An 18137-nucleotide genomic window follows, 5' to 3' on the forward strand; every position below is an offset into this window, starting at 1 on the left:
AATACTTCCCGCAGATCTTGGAAGTTGAGCTGATGAGATAGCGTTGATCGCACTGGGTGATGAGCTAAACCAAGTCATTACGACTCCATATCTGCCATGAAACACATGATACGTTGAAAGAACGCGATCAAACGATGTTGATATCAATGATGGTAATATTTTTTATTAAATCCCGCTCAACACCTTTCACGATGCAGGGCTATCCGCTAGCTACATTCAGCATTACGCAAGCCGATAAGCGAGCCGGTCCCGATGCCCCAAAAACGATCCATATGATGCAACCCAAAATAAGAGATATATACAAAATCATACCTTCATCAAAGAGTGTCGTAAGTTGGCGCTGAGACGTAAACAATCCTCCAACCGTACCGACATTAATCCCGTGCAAGCAATTGCACTCATGCTGAACGCTTGATATGACGCTTACAACATGGCGAAAAGACCGAAAAGACCAGCAGCGAGAGCTCCGATAGGAGCACTACCTGACACGGCGGCACCAGTGTACTGCAAGAGGCTGCTGGTGGCAGTGGCCGAGGTAGCGTTGCGGGACACGGTCAGGGACGCTCTGGAAGTGGCAGCAGGTGCCTGAGGCTGACCGTCGCTGATCTGAGTGACAACAGCGGGCTTGGAAGTGGCGGCTGGTGCCTGGGGTTGACCGTCACTAATTTGGGTAACGACAGCAGGCTTGGAAGAAGCAGCTGGCGCCTGGGGCTGACCGTCACTGATCTGAGTGACGACAGGAGGCTTGGAAGTCGCAGAAGGCGCTTGAGGTTGACCATCGCTAATTTGAGTGACAACGGCAGGCGTGGACGTAGCGGAAGGTGCCTGGGGCTGACCATCACTGATCTGGGAGACGATAGATGCAGCCGTAGAGGCCTGTGGTTGACCATCGCTGATCTGGGAAACGGCACCGCCTGCACTCTTCTCAACAGCTTGGATGCGGATGGGACTGCATTGCGCGCCAGTTGATTGGGTGTACAGGTTGTAGAAGTCACCAGACGAGCATTGGTAGAAGATGGTTGATCCACCGATAGCGAGAGAGTCGTTGCTGCAAAGTGAGAATCCTGAGGTCATAATGGCACCAGTCTGTACAGGCGCATCAAACTGGAATCTGTATATTGTTAGTCGATCTCCAAGAAGGGAATGACATAGTATATAGAGCATACTGGTGGTTGGCAGCGATGTATCCCTGGCGACCAGCCTGATCCTTCAGGATGCCGCCATTGAGGGTCATTGTGAGTGCGCCGGAAAGCTGACGTGCCTCAAGATCACGCTTTGTAGGGGGGAGGACAGTGTTGATCTGGAAGGTACCGCTGACAGTTGAAGGGCAGCTGTCCGATGCGCTTGCCTGGGGCATAGGAGAAGCCAATGCGGCGGCCGCAAGGCTGAGAGCGACGTAGGACTTCATTATCGGATATGCTTGGTGTGATTGATGTAATAACAATACAACGGATGTGGGAGTTGTAAACAACAGGACAAAGCGATGGAGGGATAGACTGATGAACGAGGTATCAGTCTGTACAAGCAGATTTAATAGAACTTTGACAGGACCAAGTAACCAGGACGACGAGATTGTGGGGATAAAAAATGAAGCACAGAAAGGCATTTAAGTACCGTACGCAAAAAGTTAGCTCGTTCACCCACCTCATCGACTAAGGAACCGTTGATTGGCTCATGGACATTTCAGTCATTCTTTTACTCGGCTCCACGCGTCAATTCAAATCAACAACCCGTTAGTTCGACGCTCGAGCTCAATAGAAAAGGCTGGTGGATAGTTTGGTGTGGAGCAAAAGCTGCATACCGATAAACGCTCAGTGAAGCCACCTCGATGTCATTGGCCGATAAATTCATCCGGACCCCGCGTACAAGTCAACCCGCCCCATGCTTTGTTCGTATGCGAACCTCTCCCGCCTCTTGTTCGTACTTGGCTTTGAGCGATCTCTTCACCTAAGCGACGTATTTTACGTCTTGACTGTGACAAGAACAGCCTTGTGTTTGTTGGTCTCCCTCACGTCGAACCCGAACATTTCAATATTTGGGCGTCGAGCTGAGCCATGGAACGGAGACTCAACGACAGCTGTAAACCGAAAAAAGCTGCAAGCCCTGCGCCTGCCGGTACCTGGTTTGCCTTAGTGTTTTCATTGAGGCGTTCATACATTTCTACATGCATGCGCATATGCATGTGTCTGGTTCCGTCGATGGCGCGCTTCGTCGTTTCCTGCCTTCTTAAAAAAGACGAGCTAAAGTGATTCGTCGAAACCCTCTACTAGAACTGCAGGTCTTCAGATGGTGAGAACGTAGCGTATTGGATGGCAAGGATGGCACCGGGATGGGATTGGTGTTGAGGTGGGGTGGTCGCATGTCGTTCGAGTGATGTCAAGACTGACTTCCGGGGACGTCGATCGATCCAGCCAGCCGCGTAAGAAAATAGCGTCACGTTGCTATCGATACCGCTTGGGCTGAGTCGCTCGTATTGGAACACCGAGGACATTTCAACACGATGGCATACACCGGAGGCACTTCGTCTCTAGAACACATTTACCAGCTTACGACGCCGCTTTGCATATTCGTATCAAAAACATCGACTAAGCGTATGAATTGTGTCGGTCGGCGAAGCCTAGGTATTGACGCAGTCTATATTGTATGGCACTACGCCAGCCTCTCCAGAGCACTCGTTTTGAATAGTCAACAATGTTTGCCGCGTTTTCCTCTCATAGGTAGAGGATGTGCAGATGTGGCCAAGACGTGCATTTCTATAGCTCTGCTGATCCAATGCTGATCAGACGGCTCGATAATGGAGTTCTCACTGCCACGGCAAGTCATCCTGCCGAAGAGTCAGATGATTGTGGGCTGGAGGACGAGTCAATCGCGATCTTCTCCGGTAAGTGACTTCGAGTCTTGAGCGATATGGCACACCCGACTATCGATTACGCGGTTGATGCAGGGACCTGCAGTGTTCATAAGCCTTGGGGCCCTAAACACATACTAAAGAGTCGCTTGTGTCTGCCTAGACCTTCGTACCTGCTTGTTTCCTGTCAGTAACACAAAATTTCGCAACATCTTCACAACAAGATGCGTTTTTTTTCTTACAATTCGTGTTTGGTTTTCAAGATTCTTGTAGTAGATGCGTTGTCCCTTCCGTATTGATTGATGTAGTTTCGTTTTGTGTTCGTACTGATAGTAACGCGCACTACTTCCAGCTTCAATATTTACCCGAAAGCAGGGACCTCCTTGTCACATATCACAAGCTCCAGTTGATCTTAGATGAAGTTGTACAACTACTTCCTAAAACGAGTCGAGGATATTAACTCTGTGCATAGCTTGATGCATGGATATTTCCCAGAGACATGCAGTCCAACAGCAAACTGAACGCAGAGTTTCGAGCAACCCAAGGTAAAGCACGACGGATCCGGAATATGCGTTCCTTATATTCCTTCAATAATTTCTCGATGTCTTCTCTCCTCACCTTGTCATTCTCCTTTCGAGTCGTCTTCTTCCGGTTTTTCTAGCCATTCATTTCCCCCCTCCAGCCCTCTTCACACCCCCCGCGATCTTATTGGCTCCTTCCTCGATACTCGTACTAGTGTCCGCAATTCCACGCGCAACAGGCCGTCCAGCACTGCCCGTAGCACCTTCTAGTGTCTCGCCAACACCACGCCCAAGTGCTCCAACTACACCACCAAGGGTGTTTGTTACGCCTCCAACTGTATTTCCAATCGTCGATGTGACGAACTTGACACCAGAGGTCACACCAGATTCCTGCTGGCCGATTGGCATCGTGGCGGAAGAGATATTTTGTGTTGTTTGAACGGTTCTATAGATCTCGGTAGATACAACGGTTGGAAAAGTAGAGTCTGTTGGTCGGTTCGTGCTTTAGATCAGTGTGTTGTGAGAATGGTTTGAGTCCAGCGTGCGTTGGTGAATCTGGTGTTTTATGGCGACGAAGAGCCGTGACGTCATGGATGTGAACACGGCTCAAAATCACCAACTTCAAGTTTCAATCCCTGAAAATTGGTCAGACTGGTCACGATGACCGTTGAACATTTTGAATAACTGTATATCTACACTGAAGAACAGAGCATTGCACTTTCCAATATAACGTTTGTCGGAATATGTCGAGAAACGAGGTAGCTTTCTTGACCATGCTCTAACAAACATTTTGGAGGCCGGAAAGATTCATGCGAACACAATTTGAGAATAGGTGCGCTTCATTCTGTGGAGGTCGAACTTTGCGTCTTTCGTTCAACCCCATCGCTTACCTTTTCCGCAAGGACATCTATCTTTTTGCCCAACAACTTGCCAAGTAGGTCAGATGACGATGTTAGCCTCCGATAGGATCTCAATTACGGACGTAGGAGTCGGGGGCGGACATATCGGGTCCCGATGCAACTGGTAGACGTAACATCCTCGATATTATTGGTCGCGCAGTGGACGCCTGAAGCTGAGCAACATGCTGTCTCTTGCGGCCGAATGCCTTCAGGAATGGCGTCGCTCTGCCCCGGGCTCCGGTTGCTAAGACAAAAACGAAAAGATAATTCTGTCATGCTAAAGATATAATAACCCATCTCATACTGCATCCACGTCGCTTCTCAGTATTCTTGCATACGCTTCCATAATTAAGTATCATCCTGAGTATCGTTCTTCCATTCCTTCAGACAGCATCTACATCAAGGACCCTCTTCTCCGAGATAGCGCATAGTTGTCTAGAACCAGACTCAGAGAACCTCAATTAATTTCCATCAATCTTCGCCTAAAATCCAAACCATCAACATGACTTCTCTCTTCCCGCACACTCCATACGCGGAAGATCAGCCATACGCGCATTCAATCCTCTATCTCCACGTCATGCGTGCATCGGCAATGTCGTTCACATTCGTCTCGCTGGCGGGTGTCCCAATCTCGGTCCTGGCATCTCGCTACCGCCAAACATCTATCGACCCCAAGATGCTACTGTCACGCACACTCAAAATCTCCGGTCGTAGCCTCGTACTAGGTACCATGGTTGGAGCTGCCATGACCTGGGGACAGATGATGGGCAGGGAAGATATCGAGTGGAAAGATAGGTCTTGGAGAATCCTAGAGAATAAGGGTGAGGTGGACACGGATTGGGTAACCATAGGTGGAGCGGGAGCGGGTGTTGTAGCGGCTTCGCTGGGGGCGAGGAGAGGCAAGGTGCCTGCGGGTGTTGGGAACGCGGTTTTGGGAGGTACTGGAATTGGGATGTCAATTGGTGTACCTTATATGATTGCTTCGTTCGCAAGGGGAAGAAAGCCGGCGTGAGGTTGAGGGTAGTTGACATATTTGACATGCAAACATAGAGAACCAATGATATCGCCTTTGATATCGTAAAGACGGTAGCCAATTGTAATAAAACATTGGGATCAAGTTCAAATCATTTATAGTAGTAGGCAATAAGCTAGAGTCCATGTCGAAGATAGTGAACATGTATGTGGGTAGATTGCCCTAAGAAGGTGTTTGTACCATGGCCACACGACGTTCTTGACAACACCATATTTCTCCTGCCGAGAGGACAGTGAAGCAGGAATGTAGAGATGGATAACGACACTGGCAGAGAGGCGCTATCCCGTATTGTGGTTAGACGTAGCTTTATCGATATGCTAGTGTTTGCCCTCCAAACCTCACCATCTATCTAATACCAAGATCGGTCATCATTTTCCGGCGCACTTACAAACATATTTCCTCGATACAAGCTCTTCCTTACAGTGGTATGATATGTGGGAAGAATTGTCAAGGTCGTAGGACCAGGCGTTCGCCGAGGACAAAACTCCAAGAACACGATTTATCGGTCATTTCAGTCAAATCTGATTCGTTTTCAACCACAGTTGTAAGTCAAGTAGCCTCAAGAGAACTCCAAGGCCGGCTTTTACTGTCGCATGACAAAAGGCTCTATGATTCTCTGATGTAGCTGCATGCAGAAGTATGTCCCATCCCAATCTACATCCGTTCGCACGACGCGTTCCTCGGGAACAAGCGTTGTTTCAGAAGTTGTGAGCATATCTTCCAACGTTTCTTCCATTGCTACAGAACTTTTGTAACTTCCCCCACCAATTTTTACCAACCTTATACGGCCAAACCCGAAAATCCGGATATATGTTTTTCTAATACAACTCTCGCTCGCTGTTTCAACACCACTTATCTCTCATTGGACGAAAACTCTAATAGGCTGTCAAAAGGTCGATTTAGGGACCGGTTACTATGAGGGACCAGTAATTATGTCTGAACACCTTGGATATCTGCGCAGCATCATCTCCTCCACTATATTGCTCATGCACAGTTATGTCTCGGCTAATATGGAATGGTTAGTGTATGCCTGATCGGAAGTAAGCTTCTTTTGTTCCAGATTGTCTGTCCCACATGAGCAGGACAAAGGAACTCATGTGATTCCGACTAATCCTTGGTAAACGAGACGTCCGCCAAGCACACTTTCGATTTTAGATTGTTGCAATCAAGTGGGTCTACACGAATACACCGCGAAACGAAAGGGAGGGCAAAGGGCTGTTGTGCTTTGTGCGACCCAAGAATTGATGGATGACTTGCGGGGCTGCATGCACTGCCGGCTGTCCGTGCGGAGCACCAGGGTTAAACTGCAGATACCCTATCACTATTCTTATAAAGATGTCTACCCACCATACCGCGCGATGCGGCGTTTGCATTTATTCTAGAGGTCAGGGCAGTAAATTACTGAAATGTCTACCTATCCTCTTCAGCAGACTTGTCTAGGGGTTATTTACGGTACGCCTTTGTTGGCAGCCTTGTTCGTCATCTTACGAGTATACACACGTCGAAAGCTGAATCTAAGACTGAGTTGGGGTGAGTGCTTCTGGAATGCGTTTGTGCTTGAAGCTAATAAGTGTTCGCAGACGACTGGTTGGTCATTGCGGCATTGATATTATCCATTGCTCTCATAGGACCTTCACATAAACGTCAGTCTTCAATTAGATATCCAAGAACATTCGATACTGAGTGGCTCGTAGATGTTAAGATGTGGCATGTCGGTATACATATTTGGGATATACCCCCTCGAGAGATTGAACCTGACTATGACGAATACCACATCGTATGTTCCCGCATTTGGATTCTACGAGTAAGATACTGATACTTCTTAGGTCGCTATAGCAGAGAATCTTCTCATCATCCCCATTCTACCACTAGTGAAGGCATCCATCATATGCCTCCTCATGAGAGCTGGCTCAGTCATCCCGTGGTTGAAGAAGATTCTCTACGCCATGTTGATCTTCACCGTCGGCAGCTCATTGATCCCATGGTTTCTCTACATTTTCATTTGCCCACCGCAAACTGGGAATACGTGGAAGCCCAGAACGTTCGGAAACTTGGGTTGTATGGACCGGCATATGACGGGCCACATGCTCATATGGGTGACCTGCGCCAACCTCGTTACTGATCTTCTCATCTTCCCAATCCCCTTCATAATTGTCAGGAGGATGATGAGTGCCCGCTGGCGATCACAGCTACTCGTACTATCGGTCTTTACCTGTAGTCTAGCGTAAGGAGATCTCCTGCGTCCGGTTGCTAAACACTCACTGACACATATTCCAGCGTTACCGGGATTGGCGCCGCGAAAATCTACCTTACCTACCGCGACCGACTATACTCAGTCTACAAGCCAGATTGGACCTATCCGATCGATTACTGCATCAACCACATTGAGAGCAACGTCGCCATCATCGTGGCCAACATACCCATTCTGCGAGGCCTCGTCACGCGTTGGACTCTCAACTTCCGACCGAAGAGTAGTCCAATGCAACGCGTCATTCGAAGCGATCGGCACTGGAAGGGAGCTTCCCACGTGTCTAGCGTCAGCCAGCCAGGAAAACGGCGAAGCATGGTCAAGAAAATCTTTCCATGGGTGCGACATGACTTTTCCTCGAGCCTCGCGACGCGCTCAGGTGGTACAGGAGCTGAGCATAGTCCCAACAAGCCTAAAGTACTGGCAGGTACTATAACCGCAGAGACACGGATCAATTGGGCGTATAATCCTATCAAGGCACAGAAAGATAATGCGGACCAGTACGAAATGGCTTCTTCGTGCGAAAAGGGCGACGGATGCGAGACAATACGTAACGCGACGAGTATAGGCTCTGCGTCTACTTTGACGGGAAGTCGAGTGGTGAGTTGGAAGAACCTGGACAGTCCGCCTGTGAGCCCGAAGATCCCGTGTCCTGTCCGGTTACGCGGGAGAGAAATTGACGACGACGATGATGAGATGTGTTTGAACCCTTGAATACTCAATACCATAGCTAATGCACACCACCGATACTACTCATTCAGAACACTTGATCGTTCCCTTCTCTATACCCATCTTGCGAGAACTTTACACACGCTACATACTGCAACAGAAAACGTCCGACTCAACCCAACCTTCTGACAAGTCTCTCCTCAGCCAACACAGCACAATCTCACCAAGAGCCCCCAACCCACACACCAGCCCCGCCACACGATCGCCCAAAATCTCGCCCCCATCTCAAGCGCAAGTCCACCCGCAGTTTCCACCGCACAGCCCGGAAACCCCAATTACCATATCCCACGCGCAACCCAAAATAGCAGTTCCAAACGCACCTCTCTATCTCAGTGGTGGGTGAGAACTATCTCTGCATGTCATACTCGCGCGCCGCAGAACGACCACCCTTGCAGAGGGCGCCCTTCGCAAGGCAAGAACCGCCAAACGTCCTCCATCGGCAGTTACGCGAAGCTCACAAGCCATCCCACCTCCTTGCACCGAACATGCACGGCGCGGGAATCTGAGATAAGCTGGATCGAGACTTTGGCTTTGAATTCCAGTAGGCAGGTTGTAAGAAAGGGGGTGGATTGCTTGGCCATGTCTCCATATTTAGAAAACCCAAATATTCACGACAACAACTCGAGAAGCTTCACAATAGCGATATTTCGTCAAAACAAGTGCCTCTTTCCTATTCGTCCCGTAGCCCAAGTGCAGCGATATCGTACATGGAGCATCTGACCACCTTCCCACCTTCCCACCTCCCCAGCCAGCCTTTCACAATCAACCTCGCACTAGCGCCACAACATCCGTCAGCACATCGCACTGTATCGCATCGCGCACAACATCTCGGCTAAACCTGCCATCCCACTATTCGCCACGCCGTTGCAACGCCCCGTCCCGCGCAAGCCAAAGTAAAGTAAAGTAAAGTAGCCCACTTCCCGTATATGGAAAGCGGGGTCGCGCAATCAAGCACAGAGTAGGTACCACATACAACGTAAACTGGATATAGGTCGATCTGCTGCGACGGAAAAACTTGCGCTTGCGATGCGGAGATGGAAGGGCGGGGGGTGAGTGGGTGTAATTTATTTTGGGGGTGGGGATGGGTGAGTTGGGTGAGATGGTCGTGAGTGTGTGGATGGATGGGTGACTTGCTGCTTATGCTGATCGGAGTATGGGTAATTCGGTTTACCCCGCGGGTGGGGCGGCTAGGGAGAGGGGACTTGCGAATGTGGAGGATGTGGTGTGGTATGGTGTGGTTTGTTGTGGATGGGGAGTTGTGGGGGATGTGTGAAGCTTACTTCCTTTTGTGTCAGCATGAGTGGTGGGCATTTATTCGTTTATACAGCCAGCCTTATCGTCGGCTTATAGGCGTGCAGTAAAAACGCAGAACGTGCATGTATGCTTCAAAACGAAAAATCAAAAGTCAATCGTGACGTTCAGTGTAAGAGTACAAAAGCACAAGTACATAGCATCCACAATCAAACCAACAACATACCCCAAACCACAGCAGCAAGCCCGACCACGATAGACGGTATATGCACAAACACCGCCGCAGACAGCACATCGCCCGCTAAAACCTTCTCGTCGTTCCGCACACAGCCCGTTATCTGCGTGATTTCCGTGGGACAAAGCACGCGTTTGAAAGTCACGCTGTGCGCTCTCAGCTACACTACGTTTTGCAGGGATACACAGTAACTTGAGGGACTGCGGAAAGGCTAAGTACTTACCTGGGATCCATAGCATCTTTGAACCAGTCGAATCGCCACTCACATCCGCTCTTCAGCGGCTCGGGTAGATTTTGACAGTCTTCTTTCGTGCTGACGCCTGTTTTGTCGGTACCGAAGACTGCCTGGTTGACGCCGAATTGCAGAGCGCAGGCGTCGTATGAGGTTGTGTTGCCGCCGGGGATCTTTGTTTGTACGTTGTTAGCTCTTAGATACATCGTATGGAACGTAGCTTGAGATTGTGACTTGGAAGATACATTGGAATATCAAGATGATGAAACGTACCGCCAGCGCAAACCGACTCTGATCCTTAACATCATACGCCGTATTACTCGCCTGGACAATCATCCTCTTCCCGAGCAACGGCGCGCTCGTAAACATCAGCTCGTAGCAACTGCAACACCACACGTCCTCGGTGCCGCCGCCCGTCACACTGGGGAGGATGAAAGCGCCTGCAAACCCGTAGCTGACGGTGTCGTTCACAGCCCAGGGCTGCTGCGCGGTGCACAGGAAAGCGTCACCGCCGTTGCAGCCCGTGCCTGCGGTGTCGCTGATGGGCGTGTGGCCGTCGGCGGCGCACGAGAGGACTGGCGTGGTGAAGTCGGCTTTGCCTTTCCATGCGCATGACGGCTTGCAGCAGTCCCAGTGGCGGCCTGTGAGGGCAGAGCCTGAGTAGTTTAGGTTTGCGCATTGGGCGATGAGGGCGAAGAGTGGGAGGAAGAGTGTGGAGTGCAGCATCTTTGTGTGCATTGTGATGTAGTGAAATGCAGTTTCGAAATATCTCAAGATATGTGTATATGCTGGAGGTTTAGAATTTCAATGTCTTAGCAGCAGATCACTGAGCCATTTCCACTGTATATATGAACTAATGTGACCGCATAAGGCCAGACTCGTCCGATGTGTCTACGCGGATCTGCAAGGAGAAGCTAAGGCTGACCATTTCGTGTGTAGTCATAAGCTAATATGTGTTGTACGACCAGGGCTTCGATAGACGTTTTGGTGGGGCTTTTACTGAACCAGTAGTCAGGGATAGAACTTTTGAGCGCCACTGACGTTTCGCAGAGTTAAAGTCCGGTCACCGGTTTGTCCGAGTCGGTCTGTTCCGGTGTATATATTGGTAAGAGCCGCTTCCCCATAATGGACTTGAGCTCCCCGCGTTTCGGCAGTTGCCCATATTGGTCTGATACTTTATAGAGGTATCTTAGCCGTGACGATGAAGGTGTTGGAAACCTATCCTCCAGAATCTCACCTCCTTCGTCTTGTGTCGATGCAACTGCCGACGGATGACTTCCCAGATAAGATCTCAGCTTATCAAACCATGGAAGGGAACTGCGCCGCGGCGACCGTCCTGCACAACAATCGTGCAGAACATGGCGTTTAACAAAAAGCCTATTCTGCAAGCTGCATTGTTCATTGTAGGAAAGCTTACATGGAGTGGCGTCTTGAGGAGGACATTCGTTCTGCAAGGACTCGGCTAAATCGTTATCGGCTCGCGTATCGAAGTGCTTGCAAGGAGTGGGTAGATGGACTCGATTAGTCGTTTAAAAATGCCTGTCACTTAAAGGACCATTGAAGACGATGACGTGATTTGCGAGAACACTTGGCTTGAGTAGGAGACGGTCGTGTACTTCGACGTTCACGATCGATGTAGAAACGCTCGGCTTGAACAGTGTCTATACGTTAGAAATCTGTTCCACAAATCTATGATACACACCTTTACCCTCAACGAAACACCTAAACACCAACAAATGCTGACCCGTCGTAGCCGAGGAAGGTGTACTTCATCATATTCCTTTCATCCCCTCAGAAGCCAGCCTTCTTTTCACTCCCCGCAAACTTGCGCTCCTCCTCCTCCCACTTCTTCCTCTCCATCCTCCTGCGCGCCGAAAAGGCTCTAGCAAACTTCCAGGCCTCGGTATCCGCCAAATTCCACTGCTCGACTTCATGGACGGTGCTCTGCATGAACCTATCCTTGCTCTTGATAGCCTCCCTCGCTTTCTTTAGACGCTCTTCTTCTTTCTTGATCCACTGTTCGTCGGGGACAATGATGTCTTTAATTGGTTCTGGGGGTCCAGGGCGGGGGAAGATGGTAAGCTTCGAATCCTCATCTGAAGGGCTCGAGGTTTGAGGTAGCTGGAAGCCGAAGATCCAGTCTAGATCAGCTTGGGTTACGCGCTCGGCTGTGAGCCAGAGGGCGTGTGAAGGGGCTGCTGCGACGAGATCCTTAAATTTGACCAGGCGGTAGGACTCGGAGTGTTTCCCTCCTATCGACTTTTGTGTGAAGGCCCAAATCCAGAGATCGCGTTTTGCGTTGTTGCGGAGGAAGTTAGCATCAAGAGTGTCACGGGTGTAGTGCAACGAGTTGATGGTGTATGGATGTGGGACGGTTCCGATGGTGAAGAATTTTGTTGTGTTGACGAATTCCGGAAACATCTGCAGTTTCATGAGTTTCTTCGCGTCGCAAAGCGTACACTTTGGTCGGTTGGGCGGACAAGACTTGGGTATGGGGGTGGTTGGACATTGGGTTAGGTTGCGAGCGATGTCCGTTGCTTCGTACATGAGGGCTGTGGTGTGTTCTGGAAGTGGCTTCACGATTGCGAGGCCTTCTGGGTACTGTTCCTGGAAAGTCAAGTGGAGATGCGAGTTGATCAGACTGGCCAGGAGACCAAGGCCCTCGGCCTGTGTGTTGTTGGTGAGCTTCTCGGCGATTGTCTTGTACGTGCTGGCGATGGTCGCGGTCGAGTAGTAGGCGATTCCGTTAGCCTTCTTGTCGACTGTCACATCTGTTGATGGGAGTAGGTTCACGACTACACCGCCTTCCTTTTTTGCAAGCTCTGCTACCTTGTCCTGGTTTGCCGTGGCGTTCTTCAGCAGGTCACTGTTCACGACTTTTTTGATTGCATCGCTGACGGCAGCTCCATGGCCGAAGAAAAGTGCGCTGTCCAGAGCGTCGACCCGAGACAAGCCGGGGAACTCGTTCCGGCGCAGGAAGCTCAGCATGGGGTTTTCATACTCTGCCATGGGCCACGCCAGCCAGTCGGCAAGCACACCACCTCCCATGTATCCCCACGCCAGCCAGCGCATGAGTTCAACCTCAGTCTTGGCGTCGAGCTTCATGCGCTGGACAAGCTGATAGTGCGGGTGCTGCATGGCCTCGGCCCGGGAGAGCACCTGCGGCCTGAAGCCCTGCGCCCACCACGCGCGTCGCCACGCCAGGATCAGCCTGTTCTCTGCCTCACCGAGGTCCTTGTCCTGCTTGCCCCTCGCATCGTAGTACGTGTAGATGGGCGGGCGCTCCTTGAGCGGGGGAAGCACGGCGCGGTTCTCGTCGAGGGCAACGTTGGAAGAGAAGGGGTTTCGCCATTTGAAGTCGCTTAGCCATTCGATGGCGCGGTGTGAGCTGGTGCTGGTGATGGTGCTGTTGGGCTGGACGGGCGGCTTATGTGCTGACAGGCCGAAGGGGTTGGAGACGTGGACGACTGGCAGGTCGGGAAGGTGAGGTAGATGCGGGTTCTTGACGACTTCGGCCACCTCTTCGTACGTGGGCAGATCTGCGGCGGACGGGGGGCCATACAAGGTCAGACTGGCTATCAGGAACACGAGCAAGATGAAAACCGCCTGGAATCTCCGCGGGGGCATCTGCAGGCTCACAGGCCGCCCCAAAAAGGTGTGTTGCACTGGCATTGCGCGGGGAGGAACAGGCACAGCAGGAGTAGAAGAGATAACCAGCTATCGCGACATTAGAGCGACCAGGGTGTTGGAGTGCAGAGAGCCGATATCCGTAGCAGCAGCAAGCTCTGGGACGAGTTGCTGGGTACGTGGCCTGGGACGGTCGAAGACAGCAATTGGCCAGTCAACCGGCTGGGAACAGTGGCATCGAGTCGCACAGAGGCCCTCCAAAGTCGCTGGTGACGCGTCGCACGGTGCTTGACGGACGTGTTTTGCTAGCAGGCTTCATAGGGCTGAGGGCCCCAGATTTCGCTAGTGGGGGTCAGGCCCGATGTCGCACGAGTCGCCCATAACCTTTTGCGTCATTTCACGCATTTATCTTCTCGTACATTGTTCTTTCCCAAGAGTCATAGAGGGATAAACTCTGGCTTTCCGTAAATTTACTTCTTTAAATCACTCTCGGGGCAACAACACCCCGCACCCAGCACAACCCCACCAAAAAGTCATCGCGACTTCCACATCCAATTGCACGCGACAATGGGGTCGGGAACAGACATCCCAGATCCCACAGCGGACCTGCACTGGTCTGACTTCAAGGGACCAATCCACGAAATCTTTGCGGGAAATGCGCGCAGGCACCCCGACCGTGCATGTGTCGTCGAGACAGCCACCAGCAAATCGCCAGAGCGCAAATTCACATACAAGCACATCTTCGAGGCCACGTCCGTTCTGGCACACCACTTTGTGCAGAATGGCATACAGAGGGGCGACGTCGTCATGATCTTTGCCCATCGCGGCGTCGATCTGGTCGTGGCCATCATGGCGGTCCTGGCGGCAGGAGCAACCTTCTCCGTCCTGGACCCTCTGCATGTCTCACCCACCATTAGACGAGGCACGGGGCTAATGACAAGCTAGTTACCCCCCAGACCGGCAATGCATCTACCTCGAGGTTTCCCAGCCACGCGCCCTGGTAGTCATCGACAAGGCCACTCGTGAAGCCGGACCTCTCTCAGAACAGGTGCGCACATACATCAAAGAGAACCTACAGCTCAGGACCGAGGTCCCCGCCCTCGAGCTCAGGGATGACGGAACCCTGGTGGGAGGCGCCAAGGACGGCAACGACTGTCTGGCAGAGCAGCAGAAGCTCAAGGCGGAGCTGCCAGGAGTCTTGGTCGGGCCCGACTCGACGCCCACGCTGTCCTTCACGTCAGGTTCAGAAGGAAAGCCAAAAGGAGTCAAGGGACGCCACTTCTCCCTGACCCACTACTTCCCCTGGATGGCCGAGACGTTTGGACTGTCTGAGAACGACAAGTTCACCATGCTTTCCGGCATTGCCCACGACCCCATCCAACGAGATATCTTCACACCCCTTTTTCTCGGCGCACAATTGCTTGTCCCCAGCAAAGAAGACATCCAGCACGAGAAATTGGCCGAGTGGATGCGCAAATATGGCGCCACAGTCACACATCTCACACCTGCCATGGGTCAGATCCTGGTCGGAGGAGCATCGGCAGTGTTCCCCAGCTTGCACCATTCTTTCTTTGTTGGCGACCTGTTGATCAAGCGAGACTGCAGAAGGTTACAGAACTTGGCACCCAACGTCCGCATCGTAAACATGTACGGCACAACAGAGACGCAGCGCGCTGTCAGCTACTACGAAGTACTGAGCCAGACCGAGGCTCCCGATTTCCTCGACACAATTGGCGAAGTCGTTCCGGCAGGTCGTGGAATGAAGAACGTACAGCTGCTGGTCGTAGATCGCGAAGACCGAAACAAGATTTGCGAGCCTGGCAAGAGCGGCGAGATCTACGTGCGGGCTGGTGGTTTGGCTGAAGAATACCTTGGATTACCCGATTTGACATCGACCAAGTTTGTCGACAACTGGTTTGTTGACCAGAACAAATGGGTGGATGAAGACAAGAAGAAAGTAGAGAGCCAGGGGGCGGCAGAGCCATGGCGAGACTTTTACAACGGACCACGCGACAGGCTCTATCGTTCGGGGGATCTAGGTCACTATGGTCCAGACGGAAACGTGCACTGCACAGGACGAGTCGATTCACAGGTCAAGATTCGAGGCTTCCGTATTGAACTTGGAGAAATTGACTCGCATTTGTCTGCCCATCCGCTGGTCCGTGAGAACGTAACTTTGCTCAAGCGCGATGCTTACGAAGAGCCGACTCTCGTCAGTAAGTATTACAATTCATGCCACATCATAACCATACTAATCCGCCAGGCTACATTGTTCCTGAGATGAAGCGATGGTACGACTGGCTGGCTGAACGAGGCGCCCAAGACAGCGGCTCTGTAGACGAAACCGATCTGGTCACTTTGCTCAAGCGCTTCAAGTACCTCAGAGACGATGTGCGCGAACATCTCAAGAAGAAGTTGCCGGCTTACGCCATTCCTTCAGTCGTTGTCCCACTCATTCGATTCCCTCTAAATCCGAACGGCAAAATTGATCGTCCGGCTTTGCCATACCCAGAACCATCGCAGATAGCAGCAGCTGGTGCTCGACGCCCTTCACAGCTCGGCACTGCGCTAACATCCACTGAAAAGGTCATGGCAAGTATTTGGGCGGACCTTCTCGGTGATCGTGGTGTGACTGCCGACACCATCAGCGGCAGCGATTCTTTCTTCGATCTTGGTGGACATAGTATCATTGCACAACAGCTGTTCCTCAAGATTCGTCAGGAATGGAAGGATATCGACGTGCCTATGACGACCATCTTCCAGTATCCCACCCTTCGCGGCTTCTCCGCCAACATTGATCAAGCCATTGATCCTATTGGTCTACGTCTGGACACAGGTGAAGCCATCGAAGATGAGCCCGAAGATGAAGCCTATTCGGCGGATGCTAGGGATCTAGCCACGCAACTGACTGAATTCAAGACTAGGGAGCCATTGGAGGTAGGCCAGGAAATTCATTCCTTCCTGACTGGTGCTACTGGGTTCCTAGGCGCCTACATTCTGCGAGACATACTTTCTAGACCTGGCAAGGTTACTGTTCTTGTCCGTGCTAAGGACATCGATGCAGCACTTGGTCGTGTACGCGAGACATGTCAAGCATACGGTATCTGGGAGGATAGCTGGACATCCCGACTCGAGCCGCTCGTCGGTGATTTGGAGAAGCCGGATTTTGGTCTCGCTCCCGATACGTGGAACAAGCTCGCAGATTCTGTCGATGTAGTCATTCATAACGGTGCACTGGTGCACTGGGTGCTTCCATACTCTCGTCTCCGTGGTCCCAACGTAGTCTCGACAGTGACTGCGCTCGCCATGTGCGCAGTCGGCAAAGCCAAGAACTTTGGTCTCGTCAGCTCAACTTCAGTCCTGGACACAGACTACTTTGTCAAGCTCTCCGAGAAGAGCGTTGCCGAAGGCGGTACTGGTGTTCAGGAGTCGGACGATCTGGAAGGTGCTCGCAAAGGCCTCGGAACTGGTTACGGGCAGTCCAAGTGGGCCGCTGAATACATCACGAGACAAGCTGGCAAGAAGGGCCTCAGCGGCTGCGTGATCCGCCCAGGTTACGTTTTGGGTGATCCAGAGTACGGGACAACCAATACCGACGACTTCCTCGTCCGTATTCTGAAGGGCTGCATCCAGCTCAAGTCTCGACCGGACATCAACAACACAGTCAACATGGTCCCCGTGACACACGTGGCCCGTGTCGTAGTAGCATCAACATTCAATCCACCCATCGCTCCTCTCGGTGTCGCGCAGATTACTTCGCACCCGCGCATCACACTGAACGAGTTCCTCGGCAGTCTGGAGAACTTTGGATACACAGTCCCACAAGTGCCCTACTCGGAGTGGAAACAATCGATGGAAGCCTACGTTGCCGATCGCTCGGGCACGAAGGAAGAAAATGCTCTTCTACCACTCTACCACTTCGTAACCGGAGATCTGCCCGCGGATACTAAGGCGCCAGAAATGGACGACACCAATGCGACGGACGCGCTTAAGAAAGATATCGCATGGACGAACCAGGATTGGAGTGCCGGAGGCAAGGTCACCGAGGACACGGTGGGTGTGTACATTAGCTATCTCATTGAGCTGGGTTTCATGCCGAAGCCGGAGGCGAAGGGCATCAAGGAGCTGCTGGCGAGCAAGTTGACGGAACTCATGAGAGAAGGGATGAAGAGGGTTGGAGGACGTAGGGGTGTTTAAATAAAGATGTAGTAGCAGCAAAGATCTGAATACACAACATATGATATTATTCATTTTCGAGCCTTTGCCATTCCAACTCAATGTGAACAGTCTGCTACTGTCCGCCGAATAGACAAGACACAACGATGAGCGGAATTCGGGTTACATGCGGCTCGGGCGGGACGTTGAAAACTGTTCCATCGCGCTATTAGCGTGGCCCAATGAAGTGATAAATTTACAAATCAAGACCATGGTTTGTACCCTGAGTACCACTAAAGTCATATTGATGCCTGAAGCATACTTCGACCTCAAGTCTCGACAACCAGACTCAGACTGCA

The 18137-nt window shown here is 51.5% G+C and overlaps 7 protein-coding genes across 7 annotated transcripts; 3 read left to right on the top strand and 4 right to left on the bottom strand.

The window, feature by feature from the left end:
• Positions 1–423: 423 nt before the first annotated feature.
• P153DRAFT_384073 (uncharacterized protein) lies at positions 424–1408 on the bottom strand (the record flags this gene model as incomplete). The annotated part of the gene is made up of 2 exons (XM_033670303.1): positions 424–1111; positions 1167–1408. 2 exons carry the CDS (start codon positions 1406–1408, stop codon positions 424–426), a joined length of 930 nt encoding a protein of 309 aa, XP_033525237.1.
• Positions 1409–3513: 2105 nt separating this feature from the next.
• P153DRAFT_374697 (uncharacterized protein) lies at positions 3514–3777 on the bottom strand (the record flags this gene model as incomplete). The annotated part of the gene is made up of 1 exon (XM_033669533.1): positions 3514–3777. One exon carries the CDS (start codon positions 3775–3777, stop codon positions 3514–3516), a length of 264 nt encoding a protein of 87 aa, XP_033525238.1.
• A 993-nt stretch (positions 3778–4770) lies between these two features.
• Positions 4771–5280, top strand: P153DRAFT_287857 (uncharacterized protein; the record flags this gene model as incomplete). Its single annotated transcript, XM_033663567.1, has 1 exon — positions 4771–5280. One exon carries the CDS (start codon positions 4771–4773, stop codon positions 5278–5280), a length of 510 nt encoding a protein of 169 aa, XP_033525239.1.
• A 1427-nt stretch (positions 5281–6707) lies between these two features.
• On the top strand, positions 6708–8263 carry P153DRAFT_374699 (uncharacterized protein; the record flags this gene model as incomplete). Its single annotated transcript, XM_033669534.1, has 5 exons — positions 6708–6831; positions 6882–6944; positions 6996–7078; positions 7128–7525; positions 7579–8263. 5 exons carry the CDS (start codon positions 6708–6710, stop codon positions 8261–8263), a joined length of 1353 nt encoding a protein of 450 aa, XP_033525240.1.
• A 1475-nt stretch (positions 8264–9738) lies between these two features.
• P153DRAFT_287531 (glycoside hydrolase family 45 protein) lies at positions 9739–10722 on the bottom strand (the record flags this gene model as incomplete). The annotated part of the gene is made up of 3 exons (XM_033663541.1): positions 9739–9910; positions 9988–10169; positions 10270–10722. 3 exons carry the CDS (start codon positions 10720–10722, stop codon positions 9739–9741), a joined length of 807 nt encoding a protein of 268 aa, XP_033525241.1.
• A 1065-nt stretch (positions 10723–11787) lies between these two features.
• On the bottom strand, positions 11788–13668 carry P153DRAFT_395267 (uncharacterized protein; the record flags this gene model as incomplete). The annotated part of the gene is made up of 1 exon (XM_033671388.1): positions 11788–13668. The coding sequence occupies one exon, from the start codon at positions 13666–13668 to the stop codon at positions 11788–11790; it is 1881 nt and encodes a 626-aa protein (XP_033525242.1).
• Positions 13669–13978: 310 nt separating this feature from the next.
• Positions 13979–17820, top strand: P153DRAFT_395268 (large subunit of L-aminoadipate-semialdehyde dehydrogenase; the record flags this gene model as incomplete). The annotated part of the gene is made up of 3 exons (XM_033671389.1): positions 13979–14519; positions 14569–15839; positions 15887–17820. Exons 1-3 carry the CDS (start codon positions 14191–14193, stop codon positions 17818–17820), a joined length of 3534 nt encoding a protein of 1177 aa, XP_033525243.1. The 5' UTR covers positions 13979–14190.
• Between the last annotated feature and the right edge of the window lie 317 nt (positions 17821–18137).

Source organism: Dothidotthia symphoricarpi (assembly GCF_010015815.1).
Source record: "Dothidotthia symphoricarpi CBS 119687 unplaced genomic scaffold P153scaffold_7, whole genome shotgun sequence".
Classification (NCBI taxonomy): Eukaryota; Fungi; Ascomycota; class Dothideomycetes; order Pleosporales; family Dothidotthiaceae; genus Dothidotthia; species Dothidotthia symphoricarpi.